The following is a 17,051-nucleotide window of genomic DNA, read 5'->3' on the forward strand; positions in this document are numbered from 1 at the left end:
TCTGGAGGGGAAGAGTCTTAAATAGAGGAGCGCGCAGGTGTTCAGAATGAGCAATCAGGCAGGTGAATGTGGGGCAGAATCATGACACAAACCATTTGCTTAAAACTAACAAAAAATACTTACCATTAGTATAGACAAAGAAAAGTTTTTATACGTGTTTTAGTCAATTATTTTATTTTGAAATGTAAAAATTATACTTTTATTTTCTAAATAAAGTTATTACCTGAGATTTGGAATCCTTACTGAACGGGTAAAAACAGGTGGAGCTTAGTGATCAGTGTTCTTTTCCTATTTTTAGGCTAGCTCTTTTTGCAGTGCACACTGTTGACAAGCCCCTCCCCCTTTGATCATGTGACCTGAAATGCAGCTGCCGTTCTCCAGGGACTTTCATGTCTGTCATAAATCAGATTTAGAAGAACAGTGGGAGAATATGTGTGTGGGGGTCACAAAACCATGCAGGACTACATTTTTCTTACCATAAAGTCACAGAAACTGATGCAAAGATGGCTGCTCACACGCATGTGAGAGTGCACGTCTGCAAGTGAGAGCATGCGCTCTCACATGCGTGTGAGCACAGCTGTGTTGGCTCTGATCCAGAGTAATTTTCCTCTTCTCGGTTTGGCAGGTATAAAAGCGTGTCAGTATTCAAAGCGTGTCAGTATTCCTGCACATTCTACCATTGACTGTACTTAAGAACTGGACAGAGTGGCCCTTTCCCCCTTCTTTCCAAACAGGAAGCCCCCCTGGTTCCAAGAAACCAAAATCCATACTTCCAAAGAGAAATAAACAGCGATTCCTCAAAAATTATATTTGTCAAACTAACCAGTCTTGCTGTTTTTCTTAAAACCTTCTTACTAATCCAGATTTTTTCACGATATTTTTACTTTATCGCAAGTTATTAAAGTTTTAAACAGACCAATCAGATGTCTCAGTGAAAGCATGCGGCGGCTGCTGGCCCCACCTTCATTGTTTGATTGACAGATTCTCCCAAGCCGCTTTCAGTCGAAGGGGTGTGGACTTCCAACAAGCTCACTCCTGATTGGCTACCGTAGTTGTCATAGAAACGTTGACTCGGACCAATCACTGTTGTCTGGCTCTAAATATAGCCAGGCAACAGTATCCTGGAAACACTGTGACTGAATTGGCTTCATTTCACTGGAGCCAGAAATAAGGTGTTTTCTATGGGTGACATCAAACCTGCTCTGTCCAGTTCTCTATATACAACCAGTGGTGGACTTCAAACAATCTTACTCTTGATAGGCGAGAGTGGTTACCATAGAAACATGACTCAGGCGACTTGGACCAATCACTGTCCACTGGCTTCAAATGGCGGTGTCTGTATCGCATAGAAATGGTGACTGTCAGACGAGTCTGGAGTTAGCGAGCGGTTGATAGCATCCATTTGGACTTTAAAGGGAAAAATCTACGAAGTTTAAAACAGTGGCAAATATTTTACAGATAAAAAAGAAACTAAAGTTGCCTCTGATTTGTGGAAATTTGTTAAAGAGACATTTAAGAATTTTCTTTCAGCAAAGCTAAATGAGACAGGGATCTGTTAAGAATATTTGGCATAGAAAGTTAAAAAGAAATACACAAGTTTATGTAAAATATATATATATGTATGATTAATCTGTTTGCCTTTAACCCTCTAACATCCAAATTGTCGCTAAAACACAAAATCTTTAAGACACTGTAACTGATAGATACTGTAACACTTTTCTCCTTCACAATCTAATGGAAGGACGTTGATGGTGTTAACGGTTGAAAAGTTAAAGTAAACTAGAAAAGCTGCACTACCTGCGATAATGCTAGTGTGAATGCTTTTTGCTGAAAGTCGCTGAAGATGCTGAAACTTTTAAATGATAACAAGAAATTGGTGACGCAATTTACTTTAATTGCTGAAAGGTTTTACTGAAAATGCAAAAGCTATTTGTAAAATGTTAAATTTGCTAAAAAAAAAAAATAATTTCATTAAATAACTATGAAAGAGCGCTGAAGTGGACGTAAACTTCTAAAAAATGTTTAGTAAAATTGCTTGAAAATCCCTAAAATATGTCATTTTTCATTAAATATTTTGTGTTGATTAAATATGAGCTAGACTCAAAATTAGCATAAAAAACCTCAGTAGATAACAAATTAGCACCAAAAAGCTAGCACATTGCTTGAAGACTAGCTAAACTCCATTTCCAGAAAACATAATGTCTCGTTCCACTGCTACGCAGATGACGTCCAGATTTTACTTTTGGTTTTTAAATGTCTGCATGGTCTGGCCCCTCATTATCTTTCTGAACTTTTACATTTTTACCGTCCGGGCCGAGTCCTCAGATCTGAAGATCAAATGTTAACGGTTCCCAGGACTCGGCTTGTGACCAGGTGAGACAGAGCCTTTTGCTGGTCCCGAGCTCTGGAATGCGCTCCCCCGTTCTGTCAAGTCGGCCAGTTCTGTCAGTGATTTTAAGTCACTTTTAAAAACGTATCTTTTTAACCAGGCTTTCACCTCCATTGTGCAGACTTAGTGGGTCAGCTAGTTTTTATTGTTTTAGTGTTTGTTTTATGTACCTCATTATGTCGTTGTCTTAATTGTTTTATTGCTTTTATTGCTTCTCTTTGTTGTTGTTTATTGATTTCACTTCTCTGTTCAGCACTTTGGCGGCGTCAACTTTTATAAGTGCTTTACAAATAATAAATTGATTGATTGAAATTGATTGAACTCCAAAATAGCCTAAAATTCCTCAGTAAACTAAATAGATACTTTTATTACAGACTCAAGGTCCATTTGCCACAAAGACACAACAGATAAAATACTTAAAAGCAATAAAAGAATGTACATATATATAATAAAAAATGTAAAAAATAAAATAAATAAAAAGAGACACTATGATAAAAGTATAAGAGCCAATAAAAACAATGACATAAAATTACAAAGTATTGTAAACTTAAAAAACAATTGCAGACTTAAAAAATTAAAAACTTAAAAAGTTTAAAAGAGACGACCATATCAAAACCTCCAGATCGAGGACTGGTATTTAAAAGTGCTGTAAATAGTCAAAAATGTTAGCATGTTGCTAAAATATTAGCTAATCTCCAAATAAGCCTAAAAAGTTTCAATATATAACAAATTAGCACAAAAAAGCTGACACATTGATTAAATAATAGCTAAACTACAAAATAGCCTAAAATTCACCAGTAAACTAATTTAGTTATAAACGTTAGGTTGTTGCTAAAATAGAAGCTAAACTCTAAATTAGCTTAAAAACCTCCAGTAGACCGCGACCCCGAAAGGGAAGAAGCGGTCTGGAAGATGAATGAATGAATGAACCTCCAGTAGATAATAAACTAGTCAGAAACTTTAGCGTGTTGGTAAATATTAGCTAAACTCAGAATTAGCATAAAAAAAATCAGTAGATGCCAAATTAGTCAAAAAAGCTAGCATAAATCTGTATAAAATAGGTATAAAATATTAGGTAAACTAGGTATAAAATAACGTGAACTCCAACTTTTTTGAAAATTACTATAAAATATGAAAACATACCCCACTAACACATTTAAAGGTTTGTTGATAATCTACTTAAAGTTTTGAAATTTGAAGAAAAAAAAAAACAGATGCTTAAAATCAAACACCAACTTTGCACCATTTGGACCGGTCCGTTAAAATATTGTCTGACATTAAACTGGTCCGTGGCCTAAAAAGGTTAAGGGACCACTGTTTTTTGGGACGGTCCCGCAGGTGAAGCATCCACTTCATCAGCACGGTTCTGGAATCATCTTTAGAGCTAGAAATCAAAGTCATCTACTCCCTGGTAGCTCAGAGCTCCTGTTCATCGCTAAAGTCATCATCTGTAGTTTCTCTCTCTGTTCATGAAGGGCTGTCTTCTTCCCCGGATGGGAGGATGGATGGATGGACGGATGGATGGATTCTGGACACAGCAGAAGCTTGTTTATCTGTTGATGCAACCCCCTCCCCCTCCAAAAAGATGCTTTAGAGGAAACAAAGAAATGCAGCATTAATGGATGAACCCGATCCATGCGGTCTGTTTTCATGGTGTTAATGGAGCGCTGACCCGACCCCCGCGCACTCACACTCACCTGTGGACTCACCTGTACGCAGCAGAGCGGCCATTACTGCTCCGGCTCCGTCTGCCATGTTTTATTCAAACACCAACACCTCTTTCCTACAGGTAAGTGAACTCCATTTCCCATGACCCCTTGATCCCCCTGGTCCACGGGTGCAGAGATGCACAGGTGAGTCCATACCTTTGTCAGCAGAAGATGCTTTCAGGAGACAACCTCCAGGGAGATGGACCCTAATAGCAGCCTGACAGAAAACAGGAGAAGCTGCTGTGGGAAGGGGGGGTGACCCATCTAAAAGTAGGAGAAATGGCTGAGTGTAGAGCTTCTTCAAAAACTACCCACATACACGTCTGATCTTTCTCTCTTTGTTAACCCAACACTGCCACCTACTGGCAGGGTGGTACCAGATTCAATACAGTTTGGTCTTTAGTTCTTAGATAAATTAATGGAAAAATATCTCCCTCATTTATTATGGCCTAAACATCTGTACCGAAGATTCAACAGGTCCACTGGTACTGTAACACTTCCACTAAATAGTTCAGGAGAATCTAATCAATCAAACATTTGAGGTGGGATAAGCGAGCACCACATGCTTTTACTGAGGCATATGATTGGTCAGTTTATAACGTAAATAACTTACGATAAAGAAAATATATTTTGAAAAAGAAGTATCAGAACAACAATCGTAACTCTGACAGATAGAAAGACTGAGTAATAGCTGTTTATTTCTCTATTGAAGTCTATGGGATTTTGGCTTCTCTGAACCAGCAGAGAATGTAAAGGGGGAGGGGTCACTCAGTCCAGTCCTCTATATACCGTCAATGGCTTTGACAGCTATGGGTTGAGATAAAAACTATTTCACTTTTTAATGGTTCCTATGTGAAATCTATTGTACAGGTAATGTTTTCTAATACTGTCTGAATCTACTAAATCCAAAAGTGAGCTAGAATGTTCCCAGAAGTCTTTGAAAAAAACTAGCATGCATCGATGCTCACTAGATTAGTGAATATAGACCACAATGCATTTCGGTCGAACAATTTAGGACAAAAAAATGTGTTTTAATGTAATATTTGAGTAAACCATCCACATTTTCACCATCAGAACACAGTGGAGTCAAATAAACAAAGATTTTCACTTTTCTGGTGTTTAGAAAAACAAAGAAAAGTAGTGAGCACATTGCTTTTAATTTCCAGAGAACTAGATAGTCCCGGACTATGTAGTTTTTAAGTAGTTTGGGATCAGGGTGGGAATTTGGACATAATTGGAATCTCTCCATTTGGAGGGCTAAATGTAGGGGTAGGGAGAAACCGTAGGGACACGGTTAGATTCAGCCTTTGTGAGGTCGTGGGCATATTAAAAACTACAGTCCGGTTTCTTCACTTGAGAGAGCATCAACACAATTAGGTTTGTACAGGTTAACAAAGGCCAACACATTGTCCCAGTTCTTCTCTGAGCTTATAGAGGAATCTCAACCTCAGTAATACCAGTGTCTAGTAGCACTCTGTCAACACCTTTTTCCATGTGTTTCCTAACTTTGGAGTACATGCTGTAATTAATAGTTTATTTCTACTATGTTATTGATGTTATTAGTTCAACAGTCAGTTTATGTTCAGTCCTTCAGTGTGACGAAAGGCCAACCAGAGGACAACACGTTCGTCCAAAGTTAAAGGAAGCTCAGACTTTGTCACAATTCCTGAGTGTTGTAATCAGTGTTGTTTGCACAAGTTTGACTTTAGGTTCCTCATGTGAGCAGTTTGCTGGGTCTCTGGTAGAAATGGAACCTTAAAGGAGCTCTACCATGAAAATTCTACTTTTTGATGTTTTAAGTGCATTATACTGTTCATTCCTCTCTATAAAGAACACATTTTGATCCGTTCATTTAAGAGTAATCCTCTAAAAACCTGCGCTCTCTGCAGAAGCCCCATACCCACGAAAACGAGCGGTTGGTATCGAGCTGACGTCAGCATTAGTGAACCGGCCCCTCCAGGAAGAATCTGTTCTGCAAGCTCCGCCCCCAGAATACAAGGAACACACACCCACTTTCTCCGCAGAGCATTAGGTGATCATCAGCAAAGCGTTGTAATCTGAGACGAAGAGGCTCATCTTGAATGTAATCTGCAGAGAAAACTACTATGTCTGGATGATGTCGTGAAATGGGCGGGACCAACAAGGAGCCAAAGGCGGAGCCTCAGAGATCGAGTTCTTTTACTTCTGTGTATTAAAACGGTCCACAAAAATGACTCATATTTCATAAATAGTTTGTTTTTTAGTGTCCTGAAGGTAATATATGATCATAGATATGGATATAGTTCACCCTGAAAGTCATAATGTGGCCCCTTTAACAGAACTTTTTCAAACATTTTTCTGCACCAACAGCCTGACCAGCTTCTCCTGGAGGTTCCAAGGTCAAAGAAGGAGCACAGAAGGGAGCAAACTTTTAATTTTTACTGTTCTATATTTTACTATTTAGTTTAACTTTTTTTAACCTTTTAATTGTTTGACCATGTTCTTGTTAATAGATAAATAAAGGTGATTTGATTTGTGGAGCTGAGCTGTAGGATGAAAGAAGTTGAACGTTTTTAATTGTTTCCCTGCCCTGGGATTGTTCATGAAAACATTTCTCCAGCATCAGATTGATTCCCAGCAGCAGTTACTCTTTGATACCATGTGAGATTAGCTCATCAATTTCTTCAGTATTGCCAAACTCCAGCAGATCCCTCAACATTACGATATACTGTAACATGGTTTCCTCATCCTGTTCGGTAAAGTCTGGATCCCCCTTGTTGACTTTTGAAACAAAGAGTTTCTCTAAAGTAGACATAATCTCCACAAATGTCTAATCCATGCTGGTAAAGCGAGAAATAACTTTGTCCCTGAGGTCTCAGATCAACAGAACTTTCCTAGCGTCTGGCTGTCTGTAGCGTTTATTTTGAGTGTGCAATTCTTGAAAACCTTCATCCATTGTTGAAGGTGATGATGAAGGACACAAATGGAAGCCCTTATTATAGGCGGGGTCCATCCTGGGACTTGATCTGATCAATCAGTACATGCTTCCTCCAGACCTGCTAATACGTAGAAGCAACTTATCCGACCAATATTTTGCAGATGACACTTAGACCTACGTATCGATCAGAAGAGATGAATCTGGACCCACCCTGTCACCCCCTCCCATCCAAGCTTTTTCAATTGAAATACTTTCATCTGCTCCTGTTTCACAATTATTTAAATAAAGAAGCATTTGGAAATGATACTTAAACCATAATTGTATTAATATGTGTCCTCCATCATGAGAAAAATGTTACAACACAATTTTCATTGGAGTGGGTCTTTAAAAGTCACATTAAATCTCTCTGGCTGGACTCATTAAATGTTCTGTAAAACCAGCAAATAGGACGCACCAATAACAGACTTTGAAATAACTCTAGTTGTTTTCAAGGGTCTCCATGGTTTGGGGAGGAGCTCAAACAGATCTCCTGCTGGTGCTCTGAGTCAGGAAGGAACACGGGGAAGTTTCAGTTGTATCTGAAATCAGGGACATTCTCCCTAATGATGATAAAAGGCAAACTTCTGCCCTGGCAGAGATCAAGTCCAGGATAAAAACTGTTCTTTTTAGATCACAAAATGAATGTTAAGCACACATCTTAACTATCTTTAAGCTAACTAAAAACTAGATATATATTATCTGTGATAATGCAAGTGTGAATCCCGTAAGCTGAATTTGGCAGCCAAAAATGCTAGTGACGATAGCTGAACATGCTGAAATTGACTGCTAAAAACACTAAAGCAGATAGCAGAAATCGCTAATGCTAATAGCTGAAAATGCTAAGCTGAGAACCAGCTAAAATTTTAGCTAAATGCCAAATTAGCATAAAAAACGAGAAAAAAAACCTAAATTAGCCTAAACAGCTAGCTGAAATATTAATTTAACTCGAAATTAGCCAAAAGAAAATTAAAAAACCCTAAATTAGCCAAAACAGACGGCAATATTAGCTAATCTCCAAATTAGCCTAAAAAACCTTAATAAATGCCAAAATATTCCAAAACTAGCAGAATACCATTATAACTTTCAACTTTACAACATTCTCACTCCATATAATATCAAGTCTAATCGACTATTAAATTAGTCGTCAACTATTTTAATAGTTGATTGGTCATCGATTAGTCGACTAATCGACTCAGCCCTAATTCAGTGTGATGTCATTCTGTCTACACGGAGCGCCTGCTTCTTCCAGAGACTGATGGACACCCTTCTGAGAGGTTCTGGTTACTGTTCTGTCGATTTAGATGATGTGGTGATTTTTACTAATTCATGGGAAGACCACATGTCATTTTGAGAAGATTCTCAAAACTGTTGAGGAGGCAGGGCTAACACTGAACCCACGGAAATGACAAGAAGGAAACCGTGAATTTCAGCTGGGAAGGGGTAACATTCACCATGTGGTTGATAAAGTGAAGAACACAGAAGACCAAGAGGTCTCACACCAAGAAACAGCTGAGATCTTTTTTGGGCTTCATAACTTTGGCAGCCCCTCTCACTAGCCTCTCTCTCAAGGCATCACCAAACCCCGTTATGTTGGACACTTGAGTGTGAAAGGTCTTCTGATGCCCTGAGGAATGCCAGGTGCTCATGTCCTGTCTTAACCAGTCTAGACTTCCAGAAACAGTTTCTGGTGCAGGTGAGAATTAAAGCTGTTCTGTCCAGAGGAATGATGGTGAAGAGGCCTGTCCTGTACCTCAGTCACAAACTACTGCTGAGAGAGCTCAGGTACTTGATGACTGAGAAGGAAGCCCTAGCCATCAAGTGAGCCTTGGATAGTTTGAATTTTTAGCTCTTGGGAGGTGAATTCGACCTAGAGTCAGACCACAATGGGCTGCAGTGGATCAACAGTATGAAAAACAGGAACGTCAGGATAACAAGGTGGTTTATCTCACCTTGCACCTTTCAGTTTTAGCATGAATCATGGACCTAGGCACACTGATACTCTGGCTGACTACATATCCGGTTTCCTATCACGGAAACACGTCTATTTAGCTTGAATTACCTACTGTTATTTGTTACCAGTGTTTTCAGGACCCCGTAATGCAGCGGTGTCTAACTCAATCGCACAGTGGACCGAAATCCAAAACACACCTTAGGTCATGCATTAAACAGGATACACTCTGAAACGACAGTTTTGAAACTTTAAAACTGTAACTTTTTAACATAATTATGAACTAGATATATAGAATCACCTGCTATGTTAGTGTGAATGCTGTAAGAGGAATTTGGCCACTGAAGATGCTGAAATTGATAGCTAAAAATGCTGAAGCTGATAGCTGAAAATGCTAAAGCTAATAGCTAAAAATGCTGAAGCTGATAGCCAGCTAAAATATTAGCTAAATTCCAAATTAGCCGAAAAAAAAAATAAAACTCAGGTTAGCCAAAACTGCTAGCATGTAGCTGAAAAAATAGCTACACTTTAAAATAGCTTAAAAAAACTGAAAAAAGCCTAAATTAACCAAAACAGCTAGCATGTTAATATTAGCCTGACTCTAAAACAGCATAAAACACTTTGTTTTCTTAAAAAAAAGGCCTAAATTGGCGTAAACAGCTAGCATATAGCTGACATTTTAACTAAACTAAAAAACTTCAGCTTTTCAGCAATTAGTTTTAGTGTTTTCAGCTATCAGCTTTAGCATCTTCAGATTTTGACAAAATATATTTTTATGGAGAGTAAAATATTGAAAGTTATTTAAGGTTTAAGTTGATTTATTTTGGAATAATATTCCTGCCTTTTTTATTATTCATAGTTATGTTAAAAAGGTACGATTTTAAAGTTTTAAAATTTTGTATTTTGCTAGCTTTTTGGATTATGTTTGGATTTAATAAGATTTTTTAGGCTGTTTTTGGAGTTTAGCTAATATTTCAGCTACATTCTGACTGTTGTGGCTAATTAAGTCTTTTTTTTAATTTTTTTTTCTATTTTGAAGTTTAGCTATTTTTTCAGCTACATGCTAGCTATTTTGGCTGACATGTGCTTTTTTAGGCTAATTTGGCATTTAGCTAATATTTTAGCTTGCTGTTACCTTCAGCATCTTCATCTATCAGCACTAGCATTTTCAGTGGCCAAATTCAGCTTGCAGCATTCACACTAGCATTATACCAGTTAATGCTATATAGTTCATAATTATGTTAAAAAGTTACAGTTTTAAAAATGTAGTTTTAGAGTGTTCAATAAGTGTTTATCCTGTTTGGCCCGCGACCTAAGGTGTGTTTTGGATTTTGGCTCCTTGTGTGATTAGTTTGACACTCCTGCTGTACAGTGAGGATGCTATCACTGATTTAAATAGTCAGATATTCAGCATGAATACTTATGAAGTCTATGTTCTACTATCTGTCTTTTTCAGTCCAAGGCTGACCTCTACTGGATATCTACATGGGTGCACACGAGACAAACCAGAGGATCAGCTGGGGCTTATTGACTGCAGGAAGCACAGAGGGATGAGAACTCCATGCTTACCTGTGTGAGGTCTAATGAGGACACTGAGAACCTTGAAGACTGCTGCTTCCTGGTAATTCATTCAATTCTACTCATTGAATCGTTTTGTCCAAAGTGCCGACTGTTTGAAAATTGATCACGGAGGACAAACTAATAATTGTGGATTGCTCACGGCTGGAATTCTGACACCAAGTCTTTCAAACATTGGGCTATGAAAGAAAAAGCCTGGAGCAGATTTTCACACCAAACCAACAGTATGTGGTGGAAATGTGCAAGTAAACCGTAGAAGAAGAAAAGGAGAAGAAGCCCCTCCTTGTTTGTCCAGTGTGAACATGGGCTATGCTCATGATTATTTTAAAAGAACTGGACATAACAGGTGTGGAGGCCCCCCATAGGAAATGCATTACCTTCAACACTCGTGAAATCAGGCCAGAGCCTTCGCCATCACTTCCTGATATGTCTACTGCCATTTTCAGACAATTGCAACCCTTTGACAGCTATTGGTCTGACTCGGTCTGAGTCACGTTTTTAGACCACGTGTCAAAGTCAAGGCCTGGATCCGGCCCTCCAGATCATTTTATTTTATTGTTATTAATGACCCCATGTTATCTTGTGCTTATTTTTTACCTGAATAATTTTGACAAAATATATTTTTCTGAACAGTAAAATATTGAAAGTTATTTAAGTTGATTTATTCTGGAATAATATTCCTGCCTTTTTATTATTCTGAATTATGTTAAAAGTTACAGTTTTAAAAATTAGCATTCTGATAGCTTTTTGGATTTTATGGCATTTACTAAGATTTTTGGGCTATTTTGGAGTTTAGCTAATATTTCAGCCAACTGCTAACTGTTTAGCTAATTCAGTTTTTTTTCAGGTTTTAGGATATTTTGAAGTTTAGCTATTTTTTTTAGCTACATGCTAGCTGCTTCGACTAACCTAAGTTTTTTTGTTTGTTTTTTGCTTTAATTTGGCATTTAGCTAATATTCTAGCTGGCTATCAGCTTCAGCGTTTTCAGCTATTAGTTTCAATGATTTCAGCTATCAACTTCAGCGTTTTCAGCTATTAGCTTCAGCGTTTTCAGCTATTAGCTTCAGCGTTTTCAGCTATTAGCTTCAGCGTTTTCAGCTATTAGCTTCAGCATTTTTTAGCTATTAGCTTCAGCGTTTTCAGCCCGTTTTAGCTCTCAATTTCAGCATCTTCAGCTATCAGCACTAGTATAGCTATTTTTTTTTCAGGTACATGCTAGCTGTTCTGACTAACCAAAGTTTTTTGTTTTGTTTAAGCTAATTTGGCATTTAGCTAATATCATAGCTGGCTATCAGCTTCAACATTTTTAGCTATCAATTTCATCATCTTCAGCGGCCATCATCCAACATTCACACTAGCATTATCACAGGTAATGCTATATATCTAGTTCATAATTATATTTAAAAGTTACAGTTTTAAAGTCTTAAAAATGTAGTTTTAGAGTGTTCTATAAATGTTTATCCTGTTCGTCCCGTGACCTAAGATGTGTTTTGGATTTATTTCCTTGTGCGTGTTGACACCCGTTTAGGGGAACTCCTGTCACCAATAATGAGTGAGCTATTTCCAGCTTGTTTAAAGTGCACACCCCTCCCACTGAAAGCAGATCAGGGTAATCTGCCAATCAAATATTGGAGGCCAGCAGGCACCACAAGCTTTTAAATGGCTTCGGATTGTTCATTTTATAACTTGCGCTAAAGAAAGATGACTGTCTATTTCTCAGTGGAAGTCTATGAGATCTTGCCTTCTGGAAACCAGCAGGTACTTCCTATTTGGAACACGAGCAGGGAAGGTTGATCAGTCTATTGATATTCATGTCAATGGGTGTGGGAGGAGTTAAAGGTGGAGGAGGGATATCACCAGGGATCAGCTGTTTCCATGGTGATGGACACTTTGAAAGATGAGGTTAGTCAGGAATCTCTGTGATGTTGCGGTGAATCAGTTTGTGATTTATGAGTTAAAAAGGACAGATCCGGTGTTAAGAGCTCATTAGTTTTATTGTGATAACAGGATTGAGTTGTGAGTGTGTGGTTGAATTCATTTCCCTCAGAATGATCACAACTGATGGATGTTCTTTATTAAACAGAAGGATTGAAGCAGCTTCCAGTGAGGTGTTTTCAGGTGACAGGGTAGATATTCAAGATTCTAGACAAAAACAATCAGGAAGTTTCCAGAACATTTTTATTAAATCTGCATGTTCTAGTTTCTACAGGAACACCCGTTCTGTCCTCGAACCGCAGCAGCGCGCATAAATAAAGCCTGGTGGTGGACTCAGACAGGAGGGGGGAGGGGCTTCAGTCTGTGAGGCCCAGCTTCTTCTTCAGGGACTCGGGCATCTCGGGGGGAGGGGGGCGGGGCAGGCGGAAGTACACCTTGACGGAGTCGTAGATGAACCACTGCAGGGCGGTGAGCGTTCCGATCATGATGATACGAGCGATCAGACCCTTCCACACACCTGAGACACACAAACACCCCATGAGTGTCACCCCACCACTAGCACTCAGCAGCTCTATTCAGAGTGTCCGTCCTGCAGCCTGGCAGCACCGGGGGCTCTCCCCACCACGGCGGGGCAGCCGGTGCTGCAGGTGGGGCTGCAGGACAGGTAGACTGCTGTGGCACGCCAATGACTCAAGCACCTCCGACTGTGCAGCCGTAAAGCTGCTGGGGGCAGCGCCCCCCAGAGGTGGATCTAAGGAGCGTGCGGTTCTGGACTGCGGCGGTACCAACCTTTGGGCCCGAGCCTCTTCAGGACCTGCGTAGCCGTGCTGCCCTTCTCCTTGTTCAGCACCGACACCACCGAGTCAGCGGGGTGGGACACGATGGCACAGAAGACCCCAGCTGTGGAGAGGAGCGAACGTGAGGAACATACTCAAAGACAGAACCAGAACTCCGACTCCAGGGTTGACATTCTTATGAATACGTAACTCTTAAACCGTGTACGGAATCAAAGATAATTGTGTTTCTATTATGATCTCCTTTTCTCATAATGGAGAGCATGTACATAAAAAACAGTTGGAATGAAACTTTATTTTTCACACTATAAGGTCCCAATTTCAACAGTGGGCCTCATAGTTGCTGCCCTGAAGAGGTCAGACTGTTTCCTGTTGGTAACAAGGTTTGGAGTTGAAGTCACAGTAATGTTTGTTATAGAATACCAACACGGTGTTGAAAGTACTGTGAACACGCCAACGTTAGCGTGATACTAAACAGTTCTAGAATTACTGTGAATGCAGTAAAGTTGGATCGACTTATCTCCAACCTTTTTTTGTCCAACATTACTGAGCATTAGCTTGTGTGGTATTAAGGTAACAGCGAACACCAGGGGAGTCGGACTCCATCGCACAAGGAGCCAAAATCCAAAACACACTTTAGGTCATGTGTCGAACAGGATGCTTCCTGTAACTCTTCATGTGGGGAACTCACCGATATATCCGGCCACGAAGGTGACGACCAGCTGCTCTCCTTTGCTGCACTCGCTGCGGGGTTTAGGAACCACGTATTTGTAGAGCAACTCCACGGTGCGCTCGAAGCAGGCGAACTTCATCATGGTGTACGGGATCTGCCTCATCCAGAGCGGGGCCACCCCCTTATAAAAGCTGCAGACACAAACTGTTAAAAACCAGCAGCTCAACCCGAGTGTTCGTGTGTCCGTCCTGCAGCCTGGCAGCACCGGGGGCTCTCCCCGCCACGGCGGGGCAGCCGGTGCTGCAGGTGGGGCTGCAGGACAGGTAGACTGCTGTGGCACGCCAATGACTCAAGCACCTCCGACTGTGCAGCCGTAAAGCTGCTGGGGGCAGCGCCCCCCAGAGGTGGATCTAAGGAGCGTGCGGACATGCGAGATGTCAGGAAGTTGAGGAGGGGGACACTTACGCCCAGATTCCCTCCTCTGCGTACATCTTGGGGACACACTGCCGGAGAGTGTTGGCGTAGCCCGGCTGGGTCTGGATACGAACTTTAACCGCCTCCATGGGAGCCAGGGCGATGTCGGCAAAGAACTCTGCGCTGGCCGAGGCCGCCAAATACAGAGAGGTCCTCCACAGGTACGTGTTCTCCTGCGGGGGGAGGGGACAGGTCGTACAGCAGAGTTACCACAGAACACTTTCTGAACCAGAACCGTGGTGTTCAGGTCCAACCAGGAGGGAGTGTTGGTGACCGCTCCTATATTGGTGGAGCAACGCATTTTAGCTTGATGCTGTAAGCTAAACAAATGGATGATGGGACGTCAGTGGAGGCTTACTTTTGGACCAACAGTCCCGTCCACAACTCAAAAGTGAATTTCTAATGAACTTCTGCTGCTCTGCAAAAACTATGTTCTAGAAAACAACACAAGATTTTGATTTTGACCACAATTTGCAAAATCATAATTCAAAAAAACACTGGGAGCGCTTTGAAAACTGAAATATAGTTAGAGTGGGACTTTAAGGAAATGGTCCCCAAACTTTTTCTTGTGAGGGCCACATGACTGTTTTCTTCTCTGATGTGGGGGCGGGGTCAGTTTGTAGGCTAACAGAGAAGTGTAACAATCACAGCCTAAATATAAACATTTATGGTTTTCCAAAGTCATACATAACCAAATTTTAAATAACTTATTTCTGTAATCTTCAAAGAAAACAATAATAAAACATTCTAAAAATTAGACATATAGCATTACCTGTGATTAATTAATAGCTGAAGAAGCTTAAACTGATAGTTAAAAACACTGAAGTTGATAGCTAGCTAAAATGTTAGTGAAGTACCAAATCAGCCAAAAAAATGTAAAAATCTTTATAAAACAAAAACACATAATATAGAGTTAAAATATTAGCTAAACTCGAAATTATCCTAAAAAACTGAAAAAAGCCTAAATTAACCAAGACTGCTAGCATGTAGCTGAAATATTAGCTAAATGCAAAATTAGCATAAAAAACTGAAAAAATGTCTAATTTAGCCAAAACAGTTTAGGGCCCTAAAGTGGAGGAGGGCCGGATCCGGCCCGTGGGCCGTAGTTTGGGGACCCCCGATTTAAAGCATAAAACAGTAACACATGAAAAAGAAGAAAAGGACAAATCAGGAACTCCCGAGCCAAGGGCACACTCCCTCGACCGAACCAAAACAATCCACTGAAGGTGTGATGAGCAGAGCCTGTTGTCATGGAAACCCTCCTCCCCTCTCCTGGATTTCAATGTCTTGGTGACTCTCTTGCCGTAGAGCGCTGTCCGATGATGCACGGCCAGGCTAGACATGTGGGAGTCTGTCTGTGTGGACCTCTCGTCTATGTCACATCAATGTGCGTCTATGTTGATGCATCTCAATCTATGCCGTTCTACTGCGACAGATAAAAGATGCTTGATTTTTATATCATTCCACTACCCTCATGTGTCTTTTCTGGGAGATTAGCGCCGTCAGATTTGCGTAGCTACTCCCCACCATTGGGCAATATGTCTTATATGTGTTCCCTTCCACAAGCAATTTCCCTTGCGAATAATAGTGTCCATCTATAATTAAGCTAAACCATAGTTATAAAACTCACAGGGTTTAAAGGTTCAACATTTTATCCAGAAATTACCCTTGTATGTCAGGATTTTATAAATATTGCATTTCGATTGTCATTTTAAGGTTATCTGATTACATATGCTCAGTGATGTGCTGCAGGTACGAGTCAGCTATGGTTCATGCGCTCACCTCTCCCAGCAGATCACTGTACAGAATCTTGAACACTTCATAGAAGCCGAACTTGCAGAGCCCCTGCATGGAGTAGCCGATGAAGGTGGGGGCCCAGCCCTTGGCCAGTCCTCGGACCCCATCCTCCCTGACGGTCACAGCGAAGCCGTTTCCGATGCTTTTGTATTTGTCGGGGTTCACCTGGGAGAGAAAAGGCTTAGTCACTGAGAGAAATGTGTACTCCGTTACAAAGGTAACTTCTAGATTCAGTTGTAATCTGAGTAGATGGATCACTGGGGTGGATGGAACACTGGGGTGGGGGTTAATGTTCAGATTGTTTGATCACATTCTCCTTCAGCCACACAGACGGGGGCATTTATCCCGTTTCATCTTTGTTTATTCATACAAATTATCCATATTATTACAGCATGATAACATAAATCTGATGTTTGGATGGTAACCAAAGACCTTTTAGATAAATACTTTACTTTCTAGTACCTTTTTGGATAAATACTTTATATTCCAAGTTGTAGAAATAGTAAGTGTACTCTTACTCGAGTACAATTTGACCGTGTAACTCCTTCAGCTTGTGCACAGATCCACCTGATCCTGCATGAAGTCCTGAGAGTCCTGTTCTGTTTCCTATGAAAGTCGTGTTCTCTCTCTGAACAGGAGTCTGCAACCTGCAGCTCCAGAAATGGTCCCACGTTATCTTGTGCTTATTTCTAACTTGTATAATTTTGACCAAATATATTTTTATGGAGAGGAAAATATTGAAAGTTATTTAAGGTTTAAGTTGATTTATTCTGGAATAATGTTCCTGCTTGTTTATT

The 17,051-nt window shown here is 40.2% G+C and overlaps 1 protein-coding gene, 1 long non-coding RNA gene and 2 other non-coding genes across 6 annotated transcripts in view; 1 reads left to right on the plus strand and 3 right to left on the minus strand.

Moving 5' to 3' along the window:
• Positions 1-6,846, plus strand: part of LOC118598302 — a 7,909-nt gene extending 1,063 nt beyond the window's left edge. The window contains exons 2-3 of the long non-coding RNA XR_004947432.1: positions 3,865-4,178; positions 5,988-6,846. This is a non-coding gene — a long non-coding RNA (uncharacterized LOC118598302). The remainder of the gene's footprint in view (positions 1-3,864; positions 4,179-5,987) is intronic.
• Positions 6,847-12,633: 5,787 nt separating this feature from the next.
• The window catches only part of slc25a3a (solute carrier family 25 member 3a), a 9,493-nt gene continuing 5,075 nt past the window's right edge, over positions 12,634-17,051 (minus strand). For 2 of the 3 annotated variants that reach the window (XM_024263312.2, XM_024263313.2), the window contains exons 4-8: positions 16,240-16,419; positions 14,449-14,630; positions 14,002-14,174; positions 13,306-13,416; positions 12,742-13,033 (exon numbers count right to left, since the gene is read on the minus strand). In XM_024263312.2, coding sequence (XP_024119080.1) covers positions 12,873-13,033; positions 13,306-13,416; positions 14,002-14,174; positions 14,449-14,630; positions 16,240-16,419 — 807 coding nt within the window. In that variant the 3' untranslated portion in view covers positions 12,742-12,872. Of the gene's footprint in view, positions 13,034-13,305; positions 13,417-14,001; positions 14,175-14,448; positions 14,631-16,239; positions 16,420-17,051 lie in introns of all 3 variants that reach the window. The other variant, XM_024263311.2, reaches the window with a different exon arrangement.
• LOC112140378 lies at positions 13,096-13,281 on the minus strand. The gene has a single exon (XR_002918159.1). It is a non-coding gene; the product is annotated as a small nucleolar RNA SNORA53 (small nucleolar RNA).
• On the minus strand, positions 14,222-14,407 carry LOC112140379. Its single transcript, XR_002918160.1, has one exon. It is a non-coding gene; the product is annotated as a small nucleolar RNA SNORA53 (small nucleolar RNA).

This window comes from Oryzias melastigma, unplaced genomic scaffold (genome assembly GCF_002922805.2).
Source record: "Oryzias melastigma strain HK-1 unplaced genomic scaffold, ASM292280v2 sc00308, whole genome shotgun sequence".
In the NCBI taxonomy this organism is placed as follows: Eukaryota; Metazoa; Chordata; class Actinopteri; order Beloniformes; family Adrianichthyidae; genus Oryzias; species Oryzias melastigma.